General features: G+C 38.0%; 1 protein-coding gene and 2 long non-coding RNA genes across 4 annotated transcripts; 2 read left to right on the top strand and 1 right to left on the bottom strand.

Moving 5' to 3' along the window:
• LOC108663450 lies at positions 1059–2780 on the top strand. Its single transcript, XR_001929469.1, has 3 exons — positions 1059–1209; positions 1798–2529; positions 2631–2780. It is a non-coding gene; the product is annotated as an uncharacterized LOC108663450 (long non-coding RNA).
• On the top strand, positions 2871–5865 carry LOC18590211. 2 transcript variants are annotated; one of them, XR_001929458.1, is made up of 8 exons: positions 2871–3131; positions 3219–3290; positions 3368–3439; positions 3524–3737; positions 3836–4015; positions 4609–5078; positions 5168–5348; positions 5436–5865. It is a non-coding gene; the product is annotated as an uncharacterized LOC18590211 (long non-coding RNA). The 2 variants fall into 2 exon arrangements; XR_001929457.1 differs by having other exon boundaries at positions 2871–3145.
• LOC108663297 lies at positions 8398–10098 on the bottom strand. The gene is made up of 2 exons (XM_018126910.1): positions 9445–10098; positions 8398–9243 (listed from the first exon to the last, which is right to left on the bottom strand). The coding sequence occupies exons 1-2, from the start codon at positions 10096–10098 to the stop codon at positions 8398–8400; spliced, it is 1500 nt and encodes a 499-aa protein (XP_017982399.1).

The following is a 19322-nucleotide window of genomic DNA, read 5'->3' as shown; positions in this document are numbered from 1 at the left end:
TGAGTGTCCATCCATTTGATGAAGCAAAAACCATAAAAGCCTTTTTAATAGCTAAAATTTCATTAATATTAGAATGAGGATTTTTTTTTTAGCCCTTATAAATAACGTGTTTTTGTAAATAACTGGCAAGATACTTTTAACTGTTTTTAGCCATCAGAAAAGATTTTGGGACAAAAATGCCCTTAATGAGCCGTCTTCGTTAGCTTACACTCTCAAACAGGCAAAAAATGGGAGAAAAAAAAATAAATATGCAAAGATTGGTTGTGCAAAATACCCAAATTTTTTTTTTGGAATGTTGTGCAAAACAAAATAACGTTGCAAGAGATGGGTTTTCAGAGATTTGGGACATGGCATTCAGATAATAGGAGAAGAGAGATATTAAATCGAATGGGGAACAAGTCGTCATGAATGGAAAGCTTGGCTAATGATGTGAAACTAGAAATCCTTGATACGGTGGTGAATTGAAAGGAGAAAGATGTGAATCCAAAGCAGGAAATGGTCCTACTATAGCACGCCATATATTAAATGGCTGTCGTAGGGCAGGGTTTAGAGTTTGTGAAACGTCATGTTGAGAATGTGTGACACGACACCCCTCAAGGTTGGTGAGACGCCATGGAGGGAATTTGTGAGACGCTAGAGTTAAGAGTTGGTGACACGTCATGGTGGGAATGTGTGACACGATAGCGTTCAGAGTTGGTGAGACGCCATGGAGGGAATTTGTGACACACCAGATTAAGAGTTAGTGACACGACATGGAGGGAATCTGTGACATGCTAGTGTTCAGGGTTGGTGAGACGCCATGGATTGAATCTGTGAGACGCTAGAGTTAAGAGTTGGTGACACGCCATGGAGGGAATCTGTGACACGACAGAGTTCAGAGTTGGTGACACGTCATGGTCATGTTTAGAGTGTGACATGGCATTGCTTGAAAAGCTGATACGCCATGGTCATGGTTTAGAGTATGTGACACGGCAGTGCTTGAGCAGCTGACATGGTAATCCTTTGGACTTTCACTGAATTAATTTTCCTTTTTCAGAATAAATAAGAATATTAAAAGGCCATTTTTTATTTTAAATAGTTATTATTCAGAATTCATAATGTCTGTGTGATTCATTTCTCATTCTTACTGGTACCGGAGTGTTCGAGAAGGCTCTTTGCAAGCGGAACGAAACCACAGCACTAGCAAAAATGTCGGCCATGAATGAAGAGGTTAGTGAGTTTCAAATTCGCAACATTCTTGTGTTCGTTAATTTTTTGATTTTTTCCTGGGTTTGTTTGATATGTTCGGGTTTTTTGTTTTATTTTGCAAATGTTTAGACTGTGTTTTCTTGTTGGTTTGATGGTTGTTGTGGTTAAGCCGTAGTGGTTTTAGCGGTTTTAGGTGTTTACCGTGTGACGCCATTGTTATTATAGTTAGTTATTAGCATGTGACAGTATTTTACTTGATATGCATAGCGTGTGACAGCATTTTACTTGATATGCATGGCGTGTGACAACATTTTACTTGATATGCATGTTGTGTCACAGAATTTTACTTGTTATGCATGGCGTTTGACAGCATTTTACTTGATATGCATGGCGTGTCATAACTTTTAACTTGATATGCATGGCGTGTCACAACATTTAACTTGTTATGCATGGCATGTCACAACATTTTACTTGTTATGCATGGCGTGTCACAACATTTTGATTGCAATGCATGGCGTGTCCCAACATTTATTCCTTATTTATGTCTTCAGTGTACCTTGTTGCACATGACTGCTTAACTCACTGGTGCATGTGTGCCATATTTTGCAGATCCAGCGCAGATAGTATGAGGATCTTGATAGTTTACTGATCGTGTTGAGGGAGAAGTCGGCGTTCAACGTCGCAATTAACACTCACTGTAAGTGGTCAAAGCTGCATTACATCACAAAGACTCTCCAACAGAAGGGGGAGTACGATCCAGTTAAGCGTACCTGTTTTGAAATGCTCCTGGATGTCTATCCACAGGGGTACTTTTACGTCTGTCTCTTGCACAGCATCATGATTCACCAGATCACTGAGAGGCAATCAATGGACCATGAGCTATGGTTTGCCATTGGCAAGAGCAAGGCGCGACTATCAAAGCAAGAGTTCTGCCTCATCACTGTGCTGAAGTTTGGTCCAATGCCCGATGTGTTCAGACGACCGTACGAGGTTGTTACGGATGGAATTCATGCAAGATACTAGAATAGGCAGGACAACGTTAAGCTGCAGGCTTTGCTTGATACCTTTCGCGGGGGTCACTTTCAGCTACCAGGAGGCTCGACCAAGATGGCACTCGTCTTTTTCTCGAATAACATTTTATTTGGTCAAGACTACCGTAGATGGGTGACGCCTTGGTTGCTGTCATTGGTGGAGGACATCGACGTTTGAAATGTCTTCCCATGGGGGCACTATGTTTGGAAGCTGACCTTGGACTACCTTTTGAAAGGGTTCGAAGACTTGAGCGTGACAAAGGAAACACGGTTATGCTACAACATTTACGGATTCGCATAGGTGATACAGGTGCTAAAACGTAACATTTTTCATTTTTGTTTCAAATAAAAAATTTATGGGTGCAGTCGTTTATGATTGACGGTCTGATAATGGTTACATTTGTCATGCAGTTCTGGGCAATTGAGGCAATTTTGGCCCTCCGAAAAATAGTTACCCCCTCTGGTCCGAAGGACAATGTCCACCCACGAATGTGCAAATGGGATTGCAATCAGAAGCCAAAAAACTTCTACAAGACAATTCAGAAGTTAGAGTCATTTGACCAAGTGAGTGAACAACTGTTAATTTTTGCGTTATATTTGTAAAATAATTTTTCCTATTCGATAATGACAACATTTTATTTGTTTATTTGCAGTTATGGGCATTGGAGAAATTGGAACCCACCGCGGATGAGGCCCTTCGAGAGTATTTTGTGGACCTTGATATCCTGTTATCGGAAGGCAACGAGTACGTGCCAATAGGGCAAATGGAGGATTGGTCGGATTGGGGCTTAGGTGCGAGGCAAAAAAGGAGAAGCTTGAAAGAGAAAAGAGCCTCTGGTGGCACGAAGCGGATGCGCACTGTCGTTGCTTTAGTTGATGAGCTGATGGATGAAGGGGACGACCATGGTCAAGGTAGTGAACAGCCGGTAAGGACAATTGTAACGATTTGTGTTCTCTAATTTCATTTGTGATTATCGAATAACTTTTTTGTGTTTGCAGTTGGACCATGGGCCGATAGCTCCAGAACCACTCACCGATCTTTCTCAGATGCAGAGTGGAAACAACCCGTCGGTAAGATCTGTTCTAACGGTTTGTGTTCTACATTCCCACATGTTTATCGAGTAACACAATAATTTATGTAATTGTAGTTAACGGAAGCGACGACAAGTCCTCAAGCACCGATCTATCCAGCCCAATCGCAGACAGCTAACGAGCAGGCGGTAAGGATATTAAAGTTGTAACGGTTAATGTTCAACAATTCTAAACATGATTATTGAATAACACAGTTATATATGTAATTGCAGTTTACGAAAACGACGATAGGTCCTGAAGCACAGATCGATCTGACTCCACTGCAGACAGCTAACGAGCCGGCGATAAGGATATTAAAGTTGTAACAGTTAATGTTCAACAATTTCATACATGATTATTGAATAACACAATTAAATATGTAATTGCAGTATGCGAAAGTGATGGCAGGTCTTGAAGCACCGATCGGTCCGGCTCCACCGCAAATTGGTAACGAGCCACCGGTTAGGATATTAAAGTTGTAACGGTTAATGTTCAACAATTCCATATATGATTATTGAATAACACAGCTATATATATTATTGTAGTTGACCCAGTCGAGAACAGTCAATGACGGAGCAGTCACAACTCGCCAGCTCCGATGGATCATGCGCAAGCATGAAAAAGATATGTTGGAGCTGAAGGCTTCAATTCAGTCATTAAGTGTAGCAATGCAGACGATTGAGGACCGTATCGTTGGTCGGATTCTTGACGGCCTTAAATCACAAGTACGTTAATCTATCTTCGCTTGTATTTTGATGGTTTACATTTAGCAACTGTTTAGACTGTGTTTTCTTGATGGTTTTGATGGTTTTTGGGGTTAAGTGGTAGTGGTTTAACTGGTTTTTGGTCATTAGCGGGTCAGGACATTTATATTATAGTTAGTTGTTGCCGTGTCAGCTTTAGCGTGTCACAATATTTTACTTGTTACTCATGGCGTGTCACAACGTTTAATTTTGATATGCATGACGTGTCAGAACATTTTGCTTGTTATCCTTGGCGTGTCACCAAGTTTATCTTGTTATGCATGGCGTGTCACAACATTTTAATTGTTTTGCATGGCGTGTCACAACATTTTCCTCGTTATCCTTGGCGTGTTACTAAGTTTATCTTGTTATGCATGGCGTGTCACAACATTTTCCTCATTATCCTTGGCGTGTCACCAAGTTTATCTTGTTATGCATGACGTGTCACGACATTTTACTTGTTTTGCATGGCGTGTGACAACATTTTACTTGGTATACACTGCGTGTCACAACATTTTACTGTTTATGATTTGTGGTATTTTATGAGCTAACTAACGATTTTTCCAATTTTGTAGGGCGGTCCATCTAACGGTGCTGGTCTAGAGCACGATGATGCTGATGATGGACAACATCATGAACCGAGTCTTGACATTGACAATGACGTTCTTGGTGCTGACGAAGAGCACATAACTCATGTAGATGACGTCGTCGAAGAAGTTATGGTAGTGGATGTCACCTTTCAGTCAGATGATGCTGAAGGAGAGCATCTTCCTCCGACCGATGCATTCGTCGATGCAGCAGCAGGAGCTATCGTTCTTTATCGTGAGAGCACTCCTGATGCAGTTGAGATACGGTCGTCGTCACCAGAGTCATCTGCTGTTCATCATGGTGCATCAGAAATTTCAGACCCAACTGAGCTGGCATGACTGAAAATGGCGAGCAAATACATGGCAAGCCCATTCGTCGACCCCTTAGTGACCCGTCGAGATGTGAGGGATAAAATCGTAGAAGACTACGAAGCTTTCAAGAAAGAGGAGTCCGAGAGGTAATCTCGTAAATAAAATTACAAATATTGTTTTTTAATGAAACAGTTATCCACCAAGACTTATGAAATTAATTATGTTACATATGCAGGCATAACGTCTGCATCTTAAGGGATTAAGGGGCTGACTTTTTCATAACCTTAGAGGATCCCAATGAGGTAATGATAAGTGAACATATCGACGCATGCCTCAGCCTACTCTGCAAACGAATGACAAGGCCGAAGTCGAAGCTGTACACTACCCGTGCATGCATGGTTGACACGATATTCTTCGTGAGTTTATTTGAAAATTGTTCAATTCTATAAATACTAAGTTTTTGATTGCATGAAGTGTAAGCTAATGTTTACATGTTTCACAAGACACTATCCGTATGCTACACACCGAATTTCTAACAGAAGATGCTCGAGCCAAAATGCAAATTTCAGATGAGTTGCGGGGCTATGTGGAGGGTGAAAGGCCAACATACGCCAAAAAATGGGAAAATGTTGATTTCATCCTCGTGCCTTGCAATGTTGGTGGGCATTGGGTGGTTGCGAAGATCGACTTGGTGAGGTGGACGATCAAGGTGGTGGACTCAGCAAGAACTTCAGATGCTAAGGATAACAGAGTTCGTGCGGGTCAGATGACACCCTTGAAGACAATGATGCCATTCATCTGCCACCAAGCTGGTTATTTCAACAACATACGTTGGAAGAGATAGGATTTGATGCCGATGCTATTGGATATTCATTTACCAAAAGCTAAAGTGCATCGGCAGAATGATAGTGTCAACTGCGGTATGTTCATGATAGGGTATGATTGCAAAAATGCTTCAGCAATATGCTCTAAAAATTTTTTCCAACAGTTGTGAGAGCGAACCCTGAACATATAGGCCTTTGTCTGTACAATTTTTTTGGTACACATAAATTTTTTTATACAATTCATTTTATACACATTTTTTCTATACACAATTTATTGTATACAATTCATTCTAAACAGATATAATTCTTTCTGTATACACAATATACTTTGTACAATTATTTGATACACAATTAATTTTTTTGCCTGTACACAATTAATTTGATACCAAGAATTTTTTTCTTTTCTATATATAATATATTTAATTTGATACACAGTCGGAAGAAGTCAGCGTGTGACGTCTTAAACATGATACCACTCAGCGTGTCCCAACATACATCTGCTTGCACTCAGCATGTCACCCCAAAATTCTGCAATAAGTTAGCGTGTGATGTCGTAAATCCACTAACACTCGGCGTGTCAACCGATAAATCTGCTTCTACTCAGCGTGTCAGAACAATTGAGCCGTGGCGTGTCATGCCATAAACTCCAGATACTCAGCGTGTGACGTCATTAATCTGCTTCCAGTCGGCGTGTCATAAGAATTGGGTCATCACGTGTCACCTCAGGTTGGCATTAATTAATTTCCAAGTTCGTCGTCTTTCTCTTCTAGGCACACCGGCTGCACCAACCCAACATTACATTGATTAACATTGAATATATAGATTTTTCCATCCATCTAATTGTTTCCAGCATGAAATTGTTCTGTATCCATCCTCCCTTATTTTTCCAATTGTTTCTAAGCTAAAATCCTATCCTACCATTATAAAATCGTACGTCTAAATTTACACACCAGAACTTGTTATGCATGGTGAGTCAGAACAATTTAATTGTTATGCATGACGTGTTACAACGCCTAACTTGTTTTGCATGGCGTGTTACAACCTTTTACTTGTTATGCATGGCGTGTCAGAACATTTTGCTTGTTATCCTTGGCGTGTCACCAAGTTTATCTTGTTATGCATGGCGTGTCACAACATTTTACTTGTTATGCATGGCGTGTCATTTCATTTTTCTTGTTATGAATGACGTGTTACAATATTTTATTTGATATGCACGACGTGTCACAACATTTTACTTGTTATGCATGGCGTGTCTCACATTTATTCCTTATTTATTTCTTCTGTATACCTTGTTGCACATTATGGCTTAACTCACTGGTGCATCTGTGCCATGTTTTGCAGATCCAACGCATATAGTATGAAGATCTTGACATTTTGTTTGCTCAGTCATTCTATGAGGCCTTTTTAGTTACGGACTTTATTGCCAAACATTTCAGGCAGATAAACAAATACATGGCTCTTGTCTGATGGAGATTATAATCGGAAACATTTTTACAAACAATGTAAGAATGTACTTTAACACGATCTAGATCAAACAAAGGCATTGACATGTTTATCTGCCTAAAATGTTTGGCAACAAAGTCCGTAACTAAAAGTGCCTCATAGAATGACCGAGCAGACAAATCCTTAAAGCAAAACGAATTCAACTACAATTTTCAGACACATTTAGTTAGGCGGTCAGGCTATCTTCATTCACAACACACCCTACATTTTTAGATATTGTCCTTCGTATTGGATAGTTGTTGGGTGTGTGACCGGTTTGTTTGCAACTTGAACATGCTTTGGGTCGGCACAGTCGTGGAGTCACCGATTGACTTAGAGATGGTGCCGGATTTGTGGAGGGAACTGTCAATGGGGATGGGTAGTTCTATTTGTTATGCTCGTACCTCTTACATTGCAAACATCTTCGTGCTCGACTGCCTTCACTAGCTGATGGAATCCTTCTCTTCCTAGGTCTTCTTGCTTGGCCTAGCCAAGGTGGGGGCAAGATGACAATTTATTTCACATGAGGGGGGATGTCCCACTCACTAGAATGCCCTACCGGCCTAATGGATTCTGAATAACCCTCCAAGAAAACGGTTGTCTTGTAGTAGTCAGCGTAGAATTCAATGGCTTCACGATTGCATTTACTGAAAAACACTAAAAACTCAATCTTCAAGCACAATGTAAATGCTATGTTAATTACGATTCAAATAAGAAATAAAGATATTCTGACCTTATTGCTGCAATGGCATGGCTACATGGCAGTAAATCTATTTGGAACTCATAACATGAACATGTCTTCCTGGACAGGTTTACAAGTCCGTCCATCTTCCCGTCTTTAACTTCGAACTCCACTATTAACTAGAAAGCAATGTGCATCATTGAGCCTTTTACTTAACTGCCTGGCAACCCAAGGGCTGAGGGGCGTGGTCACCTTGACGGCCTCCTCGTACCGTTCATGGAACCAACGTTGGAACATGTCTCTGATGAACTCGATCAAAACAGTGATCGACATTTTTCTTGCATGCTTCAAGCATGAGTTAACACATTCCGCAATGTTGGATGTCATCATTTGGTATCGCCTTGCCGGTGAACATGCACATGCCCATTTCTCAAGCCTTATTCTCATAAGGTCCGCGTGGGCTCCCAAGTGAATCTGCTATATCTGGTTCATATGTCTGTTGAAATTGACCACCTTATAGCAATCTCGAGCAAGGGTGAAAAGCATACAAACATCGTCGCGCTTGAACTTGTTTTTAAAGTTTTTTTTTAAGTGGTAACCGCATAAATCATGGTGAGCTTCTGGGTATGCATTTTGGATTGCTTTCTTAATGTCGAGATGCTGATCAGAAATGAACATAGTGTTTTCAGGACAACCAACTGCATCACGCAGCTTGCTAAGAAACCACGTCCACGAGTCTTCGTACTTAACATGGCCGATGCCAAACGTAACTGGATATACGCACTCATTCACATCTTTGCATATAGCGACAAACAGAACACCCTTGAACCTGCCTTTCAGATGTGTTGCATCTATTACAACTGTAAGACGCGTTACATCCCTAAACCCCCGAATACAAGCCCCGTATGACCAGAAATAATATTTGAATCTTTCTTCCTCATCAGTAGCCACTGCAGTCACTATGCTAGGATTTTCTTGTTCCAACATATAAAAATACGATGGTAGTAATTGAAATGACTCCTCCGGTGGACCGAAAACAAGCCTCTTCGCATACTTCTTCGCTTGCCAAGCCTTACCATACAAGCATTTCAATCCCCACTGAACCCTCATCTCACAAATTATGCCCTTAGGTCTCAATGCTACTCCATTAGCCCAAATCTTGTGTAACATAAGTTCACTAATCATCTTCGCACTCGTAGTTGGAAATCGCCCTTGCAAACCATCAACGGTACAGGTGTGTACTTTGTGAAATGTCCGAACTTTCCAATATTCTCCTCTATCAGGTAACTTCGTTGCACAAACACTGAACTTGCATGCCTTGTCCTTGCAACCAACCTCATAACGAGCTTTACATGACCTTTTTACTCTTATCGCAAACTTCTCTTTTATAACTAATATGTTCAAAGCTCGTTTCAACTCGGCCTTCGACGAAAACATTCTTCCTTTGTATAAGCGATCTTCGACACATGTCGACTCCTCAGTGGTAATTGTTTGGAAGGAGAACCTTTTTGCACCTGCAATTACCCACGTACAAGATATCTCTGCATTTCCCCTTTCCTGATCACTGTCATCGAGCATTGTATCAAGGGAACGAATCCCGTTCTCACCAGCGATGGGATTATTGTATATGGGGTCATCACACTGAACATCTCCTACATCAACACCTTCAACAGGTTCTGTTTCGCCTTTAACATTATTGCAAATTGGAATGTCACTGTCATAAAGGCAGTCATCGTCTGAACTGTCATCTTGCGATTGTTCAATCCCATCATCTGAAGTGTGATCAAATCTATCTTCACTGTCAGCAAACAAATCTTCATTTCCCTCATCAAATGCAGTATTATACTCAACCGTCGCAGTGTCACCCTCCAACCTCACATTGTTGTCCTCAACTATCGTCTTCTCATTTGACAATGGCATTACACACTCTACAGTTTCACCCGATCGTTGCATTTGTTCAAGAGAAGCAACAAATTGGTTTGATGCACATCCTAATCGGAATTGTGCAGCCAACTGTTCTATGAATGTCGTCTGTCTACCGGGCTGCACAAACTCTTGTGCATACCTCAATTGCCATTGTTGTGGGTTACGAACCGAATGCTGTGGTATATGTGAAGCATTGTAAATCTCATTTTGATTGAGCTGATTACCATGTTGTCCAACTTCTCTATGTGACATAACATTTGTTTGGCGTTCCTTAATGCTGACATACACAGCCGAAACATTCCTTTGTTCTAGCAAAATTTATGCAACATCCTCATCGTCCTTGATAATTGACCGTGATAGCTCTCCGGGTGTACTAATCAATGCATGTAACTCAATATCGTCAATTTCTGAGTTTACCCCAACAACATCTTCAACTAGCTTCATCAAGCCCACAAACGACAAATCACTCCTAACCCCCCCACATTCATGACTCACCACCCTTGTAAATGCCATCCACCCACTGACCACCGTGTCTTATCACAAGTCGCACAATTAGAACCCCACTGAAATTTTGAAAAAAAAATATTGTCAATCATTTTACACAATACATGTCGTGATCAAAAATTTGTTAGTCGTGTTGTCACACGCCATGCATATAACGTAAAATGTTGTAACACGCCATGCATATCAAGTCAAATGTCGTGACACGCCATGCATCACTATAATTATTGACTAGTTACACCAACATCTGTGACACGCTAAAAACCCAAAAAACCAGTTAACCCACGACACGCCAGGAACAACAATGACACACCAAAAACCCATAAATTCAGTTAACCCACCACACCCCAGGTACAGCCGTGACACGCTAACAATCCAAATAACTAGTTAACCCACAACACATCAGTAACAGCCCTGACACGCTAAAATAACTCTTCACTCATGTTATAGATGCATGACGTGTAACAACTCTGGGCAATGTTTCTAATTCATCTTATCATTTACACCAAATGTTTCAAAAATTTAAGTGTGTTGCAGAAATAAACCCAATAACAGGTACCTTGATGTCATCTCTGCTATAGAGGGTGTTAATCTAAGACAATGTCGCCAGATGCCGAGAGATAGATCACAGCCCGATGACGATGGTGCTCAACAGAGAGTTGACAGAGCTCATACAGTTCAGAGATCTGAGAGAGTTGACAACGATGGTGCTCAACAAAGACTTGCCAGGGTTGAGACAGAGAAAGATGACCGAGCCCAAACAGCTGCGCGCATTTATTTTTAATGTTTTTCATTTTCTCTCTAGCGGGAGGCAGATAGCTTAAACAGCTGAGCATTTATTTGAAACGATGTTTTTAAGGGTATTTTGGTCTACTCATGTTTATTTTTGGGTAGAAACAGATAACTTTATATGGGTGGTTATTTTTGAAATCACCTTATCACGAGGTCCTTCTCTCACAATTTCCTCTATTAAAATTGCTAATGCGAATTGATTTAGAAAAAACAAGGAGTACCGAACCCTTTTCGTCTCTCAATACTCCTATAATTTCAGCATTGTTGAAATTACCTTTGGCAAATCCATCAACATTGAATTTAAGTGACCCATATGGTGGTTTTTCCCATATATGTTTGTTCCTTAACATTTAGCCTTTCTCATTATGGTGACCTTGTTTGGACATCGATATACATCCAAAACTGAGATTATTTCCTCTTTTTTTTTTTAGCTTTAAGCCACCATGTGATCTTTAGTTTAATAATGTCAAATGTTTCCACACTATTCCATGACTTACTATTGAACACTATGTCCTTCTTGTAAAGCCAGATTAACCAAACAATACCACAGAACGCCTTACGCCATATTACTTTTCCTTCAAAGTCCATGCTTAATGTGTTCCACATTATAAAAAATTGGCAAGCCACGATAAAAGATACCCACTTAATGCCTCAACAATAGCACCACATGTTCCAAACCTTCCATGATTCCTCACACAAAAAGAAAAGATGAGCAACCGATTCATTCCTTTTTTTGTATAGCATAGAAATTGCTAATCCACTATCAATCAGTCCTCGTTTGATTAATTCCTCCTTATCCACATCTTTACCCTTCAAAACTTGCCATAGGAATATTTTCACCTTCGGAGGAGCTAAACTCACCCATAGTTATTTCCATATGTCTGAGTTCGTTAATTCCTTCCATTCACTTTCCTATAAAAAGCTTTTGCAATGTAGTTGTCACTGCGAACACCTTTCCACATTAATTTGTCTTGAAAATCCTTTCCAAGAAAAATGTTAGAAATGTTTCTTTTAAATGATTCCCTTGAGTAGGTTCCTAATCAAATACTCTACGTCTCAACTCAATTATCCAACCCCATGTTTCATCCCTCCATTCTTCAAACTCCTTAATCACATCTTCCTTATTAACTGCTAGGGAAAAGATCCTAAGAAACACATTTTTGAGGATTACCTCATGGATCTATTCTTCTGTCTAGAAATGAACTTTGTTTCCATCCTTAATAGTAAAACCAAAATTGAAAGAAACATGTGGAACAAAACTAATAGATGAGAACAAAGGGCTTGCAATATTCCTTTAAATATCTAACCTTTTCCTAGTGTGTCTATGTTCTGGAACCATAAGGATACATCCCCATCATTCTTCTCTACGATGGCCATTCTACATAATCTATTATGTTCATTACCATACCACCATATTCATTTTTTCAATAATGCACTGTTCTTAAGCTTTAGATCCACAATGCGTAACCCACCATCATTTTTGTTTGAGCACACGATTCTCCAATCTACTAAATGCATTTTCCTACAACTTGCTCCAAATAAACCTTTTCTAAATTCTATACAGGTATTCCTTGATGCCACATAGGATTTGGAATAGTGACATAACGTATATTGACATACTTGTAAGCATTAATGTTAACAACGTAGCTCTTCCACCCATAAACATCATCTTTGACTTCCACCTTGAAAGTTTGGCTTTGAATCTTTCTATCACTAGTTTCCATACCTTTAAAGATCTATCATTTGCTCCCAACAGATTTCCTAAGTAGGTGGTTGAGAGTTTGTGCATTTTACAATGAATTTCGATGACCTAAGCTAGCAGCTCATGGTTAACACCAATTCCAAAAATGTTGTTTTATAGAAATTAATTCTCAACCTTGAAATCACTTCGAACTATCTCAAGACTCTTTTCACATTTTGCAGGTATTTCAAATTTAGTTTGCAAAAAATAGCTATGTCATTAGCGTGTTGAAGATCGACTATGGCCATACCATTGTTGCCAACTGCAATGTCTTTGTTTAGTCTGATAGAATATGCCTTCTCCATAAGTACACTAAAAGCATTTTCCCCAATATTATATATGAAGGGTGAAAGCAGACAACCTTATTTTAAACCTTTTCTCATTAAGAATTGGCATGTGGGTGACCCATTTATTAGGATAAAAAACAAAGTCAAACAGATGCAAGTCCTAATCCACCTTTGCTCCCTTTCCTTGATCTCATATTATACGTGATAAACTCAAGAAAATCTTCATCTATGCTACCATAAGTCTTCTCAAAATATACTTTAAAGAATAATCGCCAATTATCCTTCTTCAGTAGGTCAATGACTTCATTGGTAATCTATGAACAATCGATTATTTATCTCCCTTTGATAAAAAATAAATTTGTTACATCCAGTCACCCCTTCACCATCATTCTAAGCCTTGAGGACTTTTCCAAGAATTTTGTAAAAGATATTCCACTAAGGTTATAGGTTTTTTGTCACCCAGTCCCATTGGACACACATGCTTTGGTATAAGTGTGATAAAGAATGGAATTAATGCACTTGTCAAAAGAAAATTTGTTATGAAAATCATGATAAAATTCATCATATCACCTTATACCATGCTCCATTACTTTTGAAAAAGTTCAAGTTGAATTCATCTGAACTAGGTGCCTTGTTGTGATCACTACCTAAAATGATCTCCCAAACTTCACTTTCAGAGAACGGTTTTTCAAGGGAAGAAAAACTTTGTTCTTTTAGCCTTTTGAACTCTCCATTGAAACCTTCAACTTTGATAGCAGTTTTAGCACCATAGAAAGACTCAGAATAATTTGACACTGCCTCTTTGAGTGTCACGGGTCTTCAACTATGTAGCTATTCACCAAAATTTTGTCAATACAATTTACCCTCCTTTTTGCCAATGCTACCATGTGGAAAAATTTTGAGGTTCTATCTCCCTCCAAGTACCACTTGATTCTCAACTTTTGTTACCAATCCCTTTCCACATCTCTATATAATGACCATAGCTTGATTGTCTTTCTCCTTACTTCTTTCTTTTTAATTTCATTACTATCTCCCTCTTATATCTCCCCTTCAAGATTTTTGATTTCACCTTCCAGGCTAGAGATCAGGAGTTGATCATTTATGTTGTCTACTTTATGCCACATTTTAATAGTAGTTATTTTCGGCTTCTTCAACCTTCCTTATACCCCTATTTAAGGAGTGGTCCCCCAAACACTCTATTCAAGTTCGTGGAACCCTTCTTTCTCTATCTAATGATTGAAATATTGGAATGGTTTAGGTCCCTAATTCTTTATTATTCCTCTCACCACTATTGCATTATGATCCAATAAAGACCTTGGTAGACACTCCTATATCAAGTTCTAATTTCTTTCTAAGAACTCAACCCCATTGACGAATCTATCAAGCCCGTTGTATGAAGGGATGTCTATGTTGTTGCACCATGCAGACCTGCCCCCCTATCATGAGAAGGTCCACCTACTCCATCTCTTCTATAAAATCTCTAAACTTTATAATAACGACATCATTCACAAAGTTTTTGATTTTTTCCTTTACAACTTTTGTCATATTAAGATCTCCGTCCAAACACCACGAGACCTCACTCATTCTTAAGTGACCACCTTACTCTTCCCACATTGATTCCCTCTCTATATCGTCCTTCAGTGCATAAATATTAACGAACCTACATTTCATCTCTATTTTTCTACAATAGCCCACAAACAATAAGTTAACTCTTAGACTACACAATATTTTCCACAACAAAGAATATATATATATTCTATACAAATTTACAAGTTCTTCAATCTGCTTTGGAGATTCATTTTCAAAATTTAATTGTAAGAGCATAAAATCTTTAGATACCCTTTGAGAATCTGATCCAAGATGTTGGCAACTAATTAAGGCTAAAATTCACAATCATAACACCACTACAAACGAATCGAGAAGAGAGACAACTAAAATGTCGCGTGTTCAAGCACGAATGTGATATAAAAGAAAAATCCATATATGTTGTCAGTCATCTTCGCACTCAAATCTTATGTGGACATACAGGCATTGCTTTTCAAGATTGATGAAATTTCGTACCTAATTTCTGCAGGCTGCTTTTGATGTTACGTGTTATAATAGGAGATACAAATGTTGACAAAAGGAATCGAAATATATTTGACCATAGAATCTGTTTTATAGTAATAAGGTTTTAACTTGAAAGAGAAGAAGTCTTACAAACCAGAATATCGCTTTCAACAAGCCAAGTTTGGTCTTTGTAATTGTTACGTTTTCAATCCAAATGTACCTCTCTATGTAATTAAAAAGGAAAGCCCGATCGTTTTCATAGAACTTGTCCAGCAATGTTGAACAATCTCTTCATCAACAAAAATTAAATGTTGAAATAGTTGTTGTCCATAACTTAAAAAGGTTTTCTTTTTATCTTCCTCCGCCAACTCATGTCTATGATATGCTAATAAAAGATAAAATCTTATGGGAAAGAGCAATTAAAAAGCTTTGATTGAACCTTCTACGGGTGTTATTTTATTTGCTTTTACTAAAAAAAATGTCAGTCAGAAAATAGTTACCTCTCTTCCAATCTCTTTCGCACATAACATCAAGTACAACGATGGTTTTCATCATCTCTCATTGGCTGTAAAGCAGTGCAAATAGGCATTACATATATAAAAATGTGCTATCATCTGAAACTCTCAAACATGAAATGCTTTCTATTAAAGGAAACTACATAAAGTTGTTGGAAAAACATACATGGAAAAACTGAAATGTCAAACAGTACCAAGGACAATGATTTTACATATATAAATATTGTTAGAATCTATCATTTGCATGGGAGTTAAATATATATATAATATATATATATATATATATATATATATATATATATATATAGTGCTAATTAACTTGAAAGTGTAATTCCGACATTCATATCGGACATTATAGAGAACAGTTAAAGTTCTATCCTATAGTTCTGAAGTTGAGATTGAGATTCAGATTGAGCTTGATTATCGCTTAATTAGTTGAAAATGAGATGGAAAAGTGACGAAAATATATGAATTTAGATGAGATCTTCCCTTTCTATGGGACCCTAGAAAAGACTTTCAAACTACAACAACCATTATTGGGTTTCATTTATTAATTAAACCCACCCACCTCCGCTAATTTAATGATAATTTAGGTATACCAATTTAAAAAGTAAGAAACAATGCTGACTTAATCTTACATAATCTATAGTATACTCTTTTATATGGGTGGCAATGTAATTTGATTTCTTTAAGCAAATGAAGAAGAAAAATATTAAAAAAAAAAAGTTTTAGGCTGTCAAAGACCCGATCATTGCTTAGGTCTGGTTTGATCATCTACATGCGGCTCAAAAGTTCTGCTAAAGATGCAGGTTCATGGTGATTCGAGTAATTCAACGAGAAATATTTTTTTTTATTTCATAAATCTGACTAATCATATTTGAGGGTTTTCAAAACTTAATTTATTTTATATAAAAAACCTAATTTGTTTCCCGATGCATAAAAGTGAAATAAAGAAAACCTTAATATACCTTTAATGCTTAATGATTTTATGTGCTGCCTATGATTAGATGATTCAGCTGGTAATTATGTGTGGATGATTTTAACATATTCAATAGCTTGTAGTTTCCCTTAATTACAAATGGAAAACGAGAAAGGTGGGAAGAAAAACGAACAAGGAAAAATGTGCTATTCCACCAATTAATTGTTTGACGCGACGCATGGAATGTAGGAGGAAAGAAAGAAAGAAATTGTAGCTGAGCAACCATTTAAAAGTGTTTGTATTTTTGAGCCAACCAAAAAAAAAAAGGAAACTTCGAAGTGTTTGACAAGATGGTAATTCACCCGTTTTCCTTATACCCTAGGCAGCATAATAATCTTATGATGAACTCCATTTCAGAAAAGCAATAACGAATTTTTTTGACAAGATGCAAACTAGACTCCTTCCCTTCCCTATAGCTTTCTCTTACAAAGTTTATTTGCACAACCAAAAGAGTTTTACCAACTAATTGAGAAAATGATATCTATAAATGAAAAAACCATTTTTGGAGAAAAAGCGACAAATTTAGTCTGAAAAGCAAGCTTTATGTAGGTTTTGTCATGAACAAAATTGGCTTGAAGCATGCGCCATGACAATCTTTGCACAAGTTAGGAGTAGAGTAGTAGGGCAATGAAGCACAATGAATATGAAACATAACCCAATAGTTATTTTGAAAAGGATGGGCATATGAGAATATATCCATAAGAGAGGACCAATGTGTGAAACCCTACAAATTGCTATAGGGCAGTTAATTGACATCTTTGCATGTAGGACCTACTCTTTCTGTGGATTTATTTGCTAAAAAGCCGCCAAGGCAATTTGATGGTTTTGTGGGACTCACTTTGATAGAACAATTGTAGAAAAATTTCACTACTCCGAAAAAAGGTGTAGGCCTACCATAATACCAAAACTAATTGCTCAATACAATAAAACACCTTCGATTTTGTGGGTTCCCTGTTTTGGACGTTCCAATTAACGTTTTCTTAAATGTTAATTGACAAGTTTCATTCAATCTTTTTCTTTGGTGCAAGGTTATTTTCAAAATCTTAAATTATGAAAAGTTTTGTCCTCAATTTCTTTTTTTATGTTTGAAAATTAAAAGTTACTTATCCCTCTATTCACTTTTTTTGTATATATTTAAAACGTAACTCGAGATTATCACCAACAAAAATAGAGTAGAAGAATTGAATTGCGAGTCGCAATCAGATTAGATGTTAGTTTGGACATTAAGGGTTAATATTTAGTTGAAATATAAGTCAAAAAATTATATAAAATATTTGAAATTTATAATATTTTTCACAAATAATAACATTTTGATACCTTTATACTAGACTTTATTACTTTATTATTTTGCAATTAGAAAGAATTAAAAAAAATTTATATACGATAAAGATAAAATAATTGTAACATGGATTACTGTCAATTACACGTTGAAACAGTGACCACATATTTTTGTTTCGAGAATAACTAACCCCTTGCTTTCCCTTTCTTTAATATCTCTAAAATTCTTAGATTAAAATATAGAAAATAAGATCACTTACCGACACACACAAACACAAATCGCAATTGCTTTGCGGCCCTCAACACAATTCAGCGAATAGGGGTATATAATTCCAAAACGACTTAAACAAACGGGGCTAAACTATCATTTTCTGAAAATGATGGACTTGTACAAGGTGTCACCCCATAAAATATGAGGTAGATTACCCCTCAATCAGCAAACACCTCATGGGTCGACACGTGTCCCGTGCCTTCAACCGACAACGACGCCCTCAAGAATATATCCACAACAGAAAAATTATTGTACTCCGAAGCCCCACAAGTTCTCAATTGGCTAATCCATTGACCTTTCGACACGTGGGGTCCCTACGAATTGATTGGTGTGTGGGTCCCTCTACTTGGTAGGGAGACCAGAATCTTAACCGTGGGGCCGCACTTACGCGAGCGTGCTCTTGATTAGACGAGTGTAAGGGACGATTTTCAAGCGTTTAAAAGGCCAGTGGGTCCCCTTTTTCGAGAAAATGTGATCGCAAGTGGACGCGTGTACAGAGAGATAATCGTACGGTGATGGGACCCGCTCTTTTGGCATTGATTTCTTTTTCTTTTCTAATAAAAAATAATAAAAGTCCAAATGAAGTTCACCGGAAGCTTTTGTGTGGGGACTGGCACGTGGGTGTGCACGTGGGTCCCACGTAAATTTTTTATATTTCCCCCTTTCTCCTTCTATCTGTTTCGGAATTAATAATGAGTGCGTCGTATTACGTGGATGCTCATCGATCATTCGTCTCTAAGCATGGAGATAAGGAGTGAATCTTCGGTGTGTAAGAAATCTTGTAATTAATCTATACACCCATTTGAATGGATAATTAGTTAGATTAATGTCATCCCTTCATTAAACTTTATTCTAACTAAATAATTTAGGCATAGGCAACGGAGGGGTGGAGGCATTTTTTGTTCCTATCCCATAATTTGACATTCTATTTCATCCATAAATCCAACCTCACTCAATTTCGATTTGTAATTATCAATACTTGTCCCCACTTGGACAACTATTTCATCATCTACATTCCATTCAACCTCTCTATATGAGGCAGTAACAAAAGATTATGCTGCTC

Source organism: Theobroma cacao, chromosome 9, assembly GCF_000208745.1.
Source record: "Theobroma cacao cultivar B97-61/B2 chromosome 9, Criollo_cocoa_genome_V2, whole genome shotgun sequence".
Taxonomy (NCBI): domain Eukaryota; kingdom Viridiplantae; phylum Streptophyta; class Magnoliopsida; order Malvales; family Malvaceae; genus Theobroma; species Theobroma cacao.
The sequence above is the reverse complement of the archived record's forward strand: the minus strand, read 5'-3'. Positions and strand labels throughout refer to the sequence as shown.

Bases quoted from the DNA above. Each gene is read 5' to 3' on its own strand.
- LOC108663297 (XM_018126910.1), bottom strand. From the start codon at position 10,098: ATGTCACATAGAGAAGTTGGACAACATGGTAATCAGCTCAATCAAAAT. The intron at 9,244-9,444 runs GTAATTGCAGGT...GTTGGTTGCAAG, and splicing joins CAGAGATATCTTGTACGTGG to GACAAGGCATGCAAGTTCAG.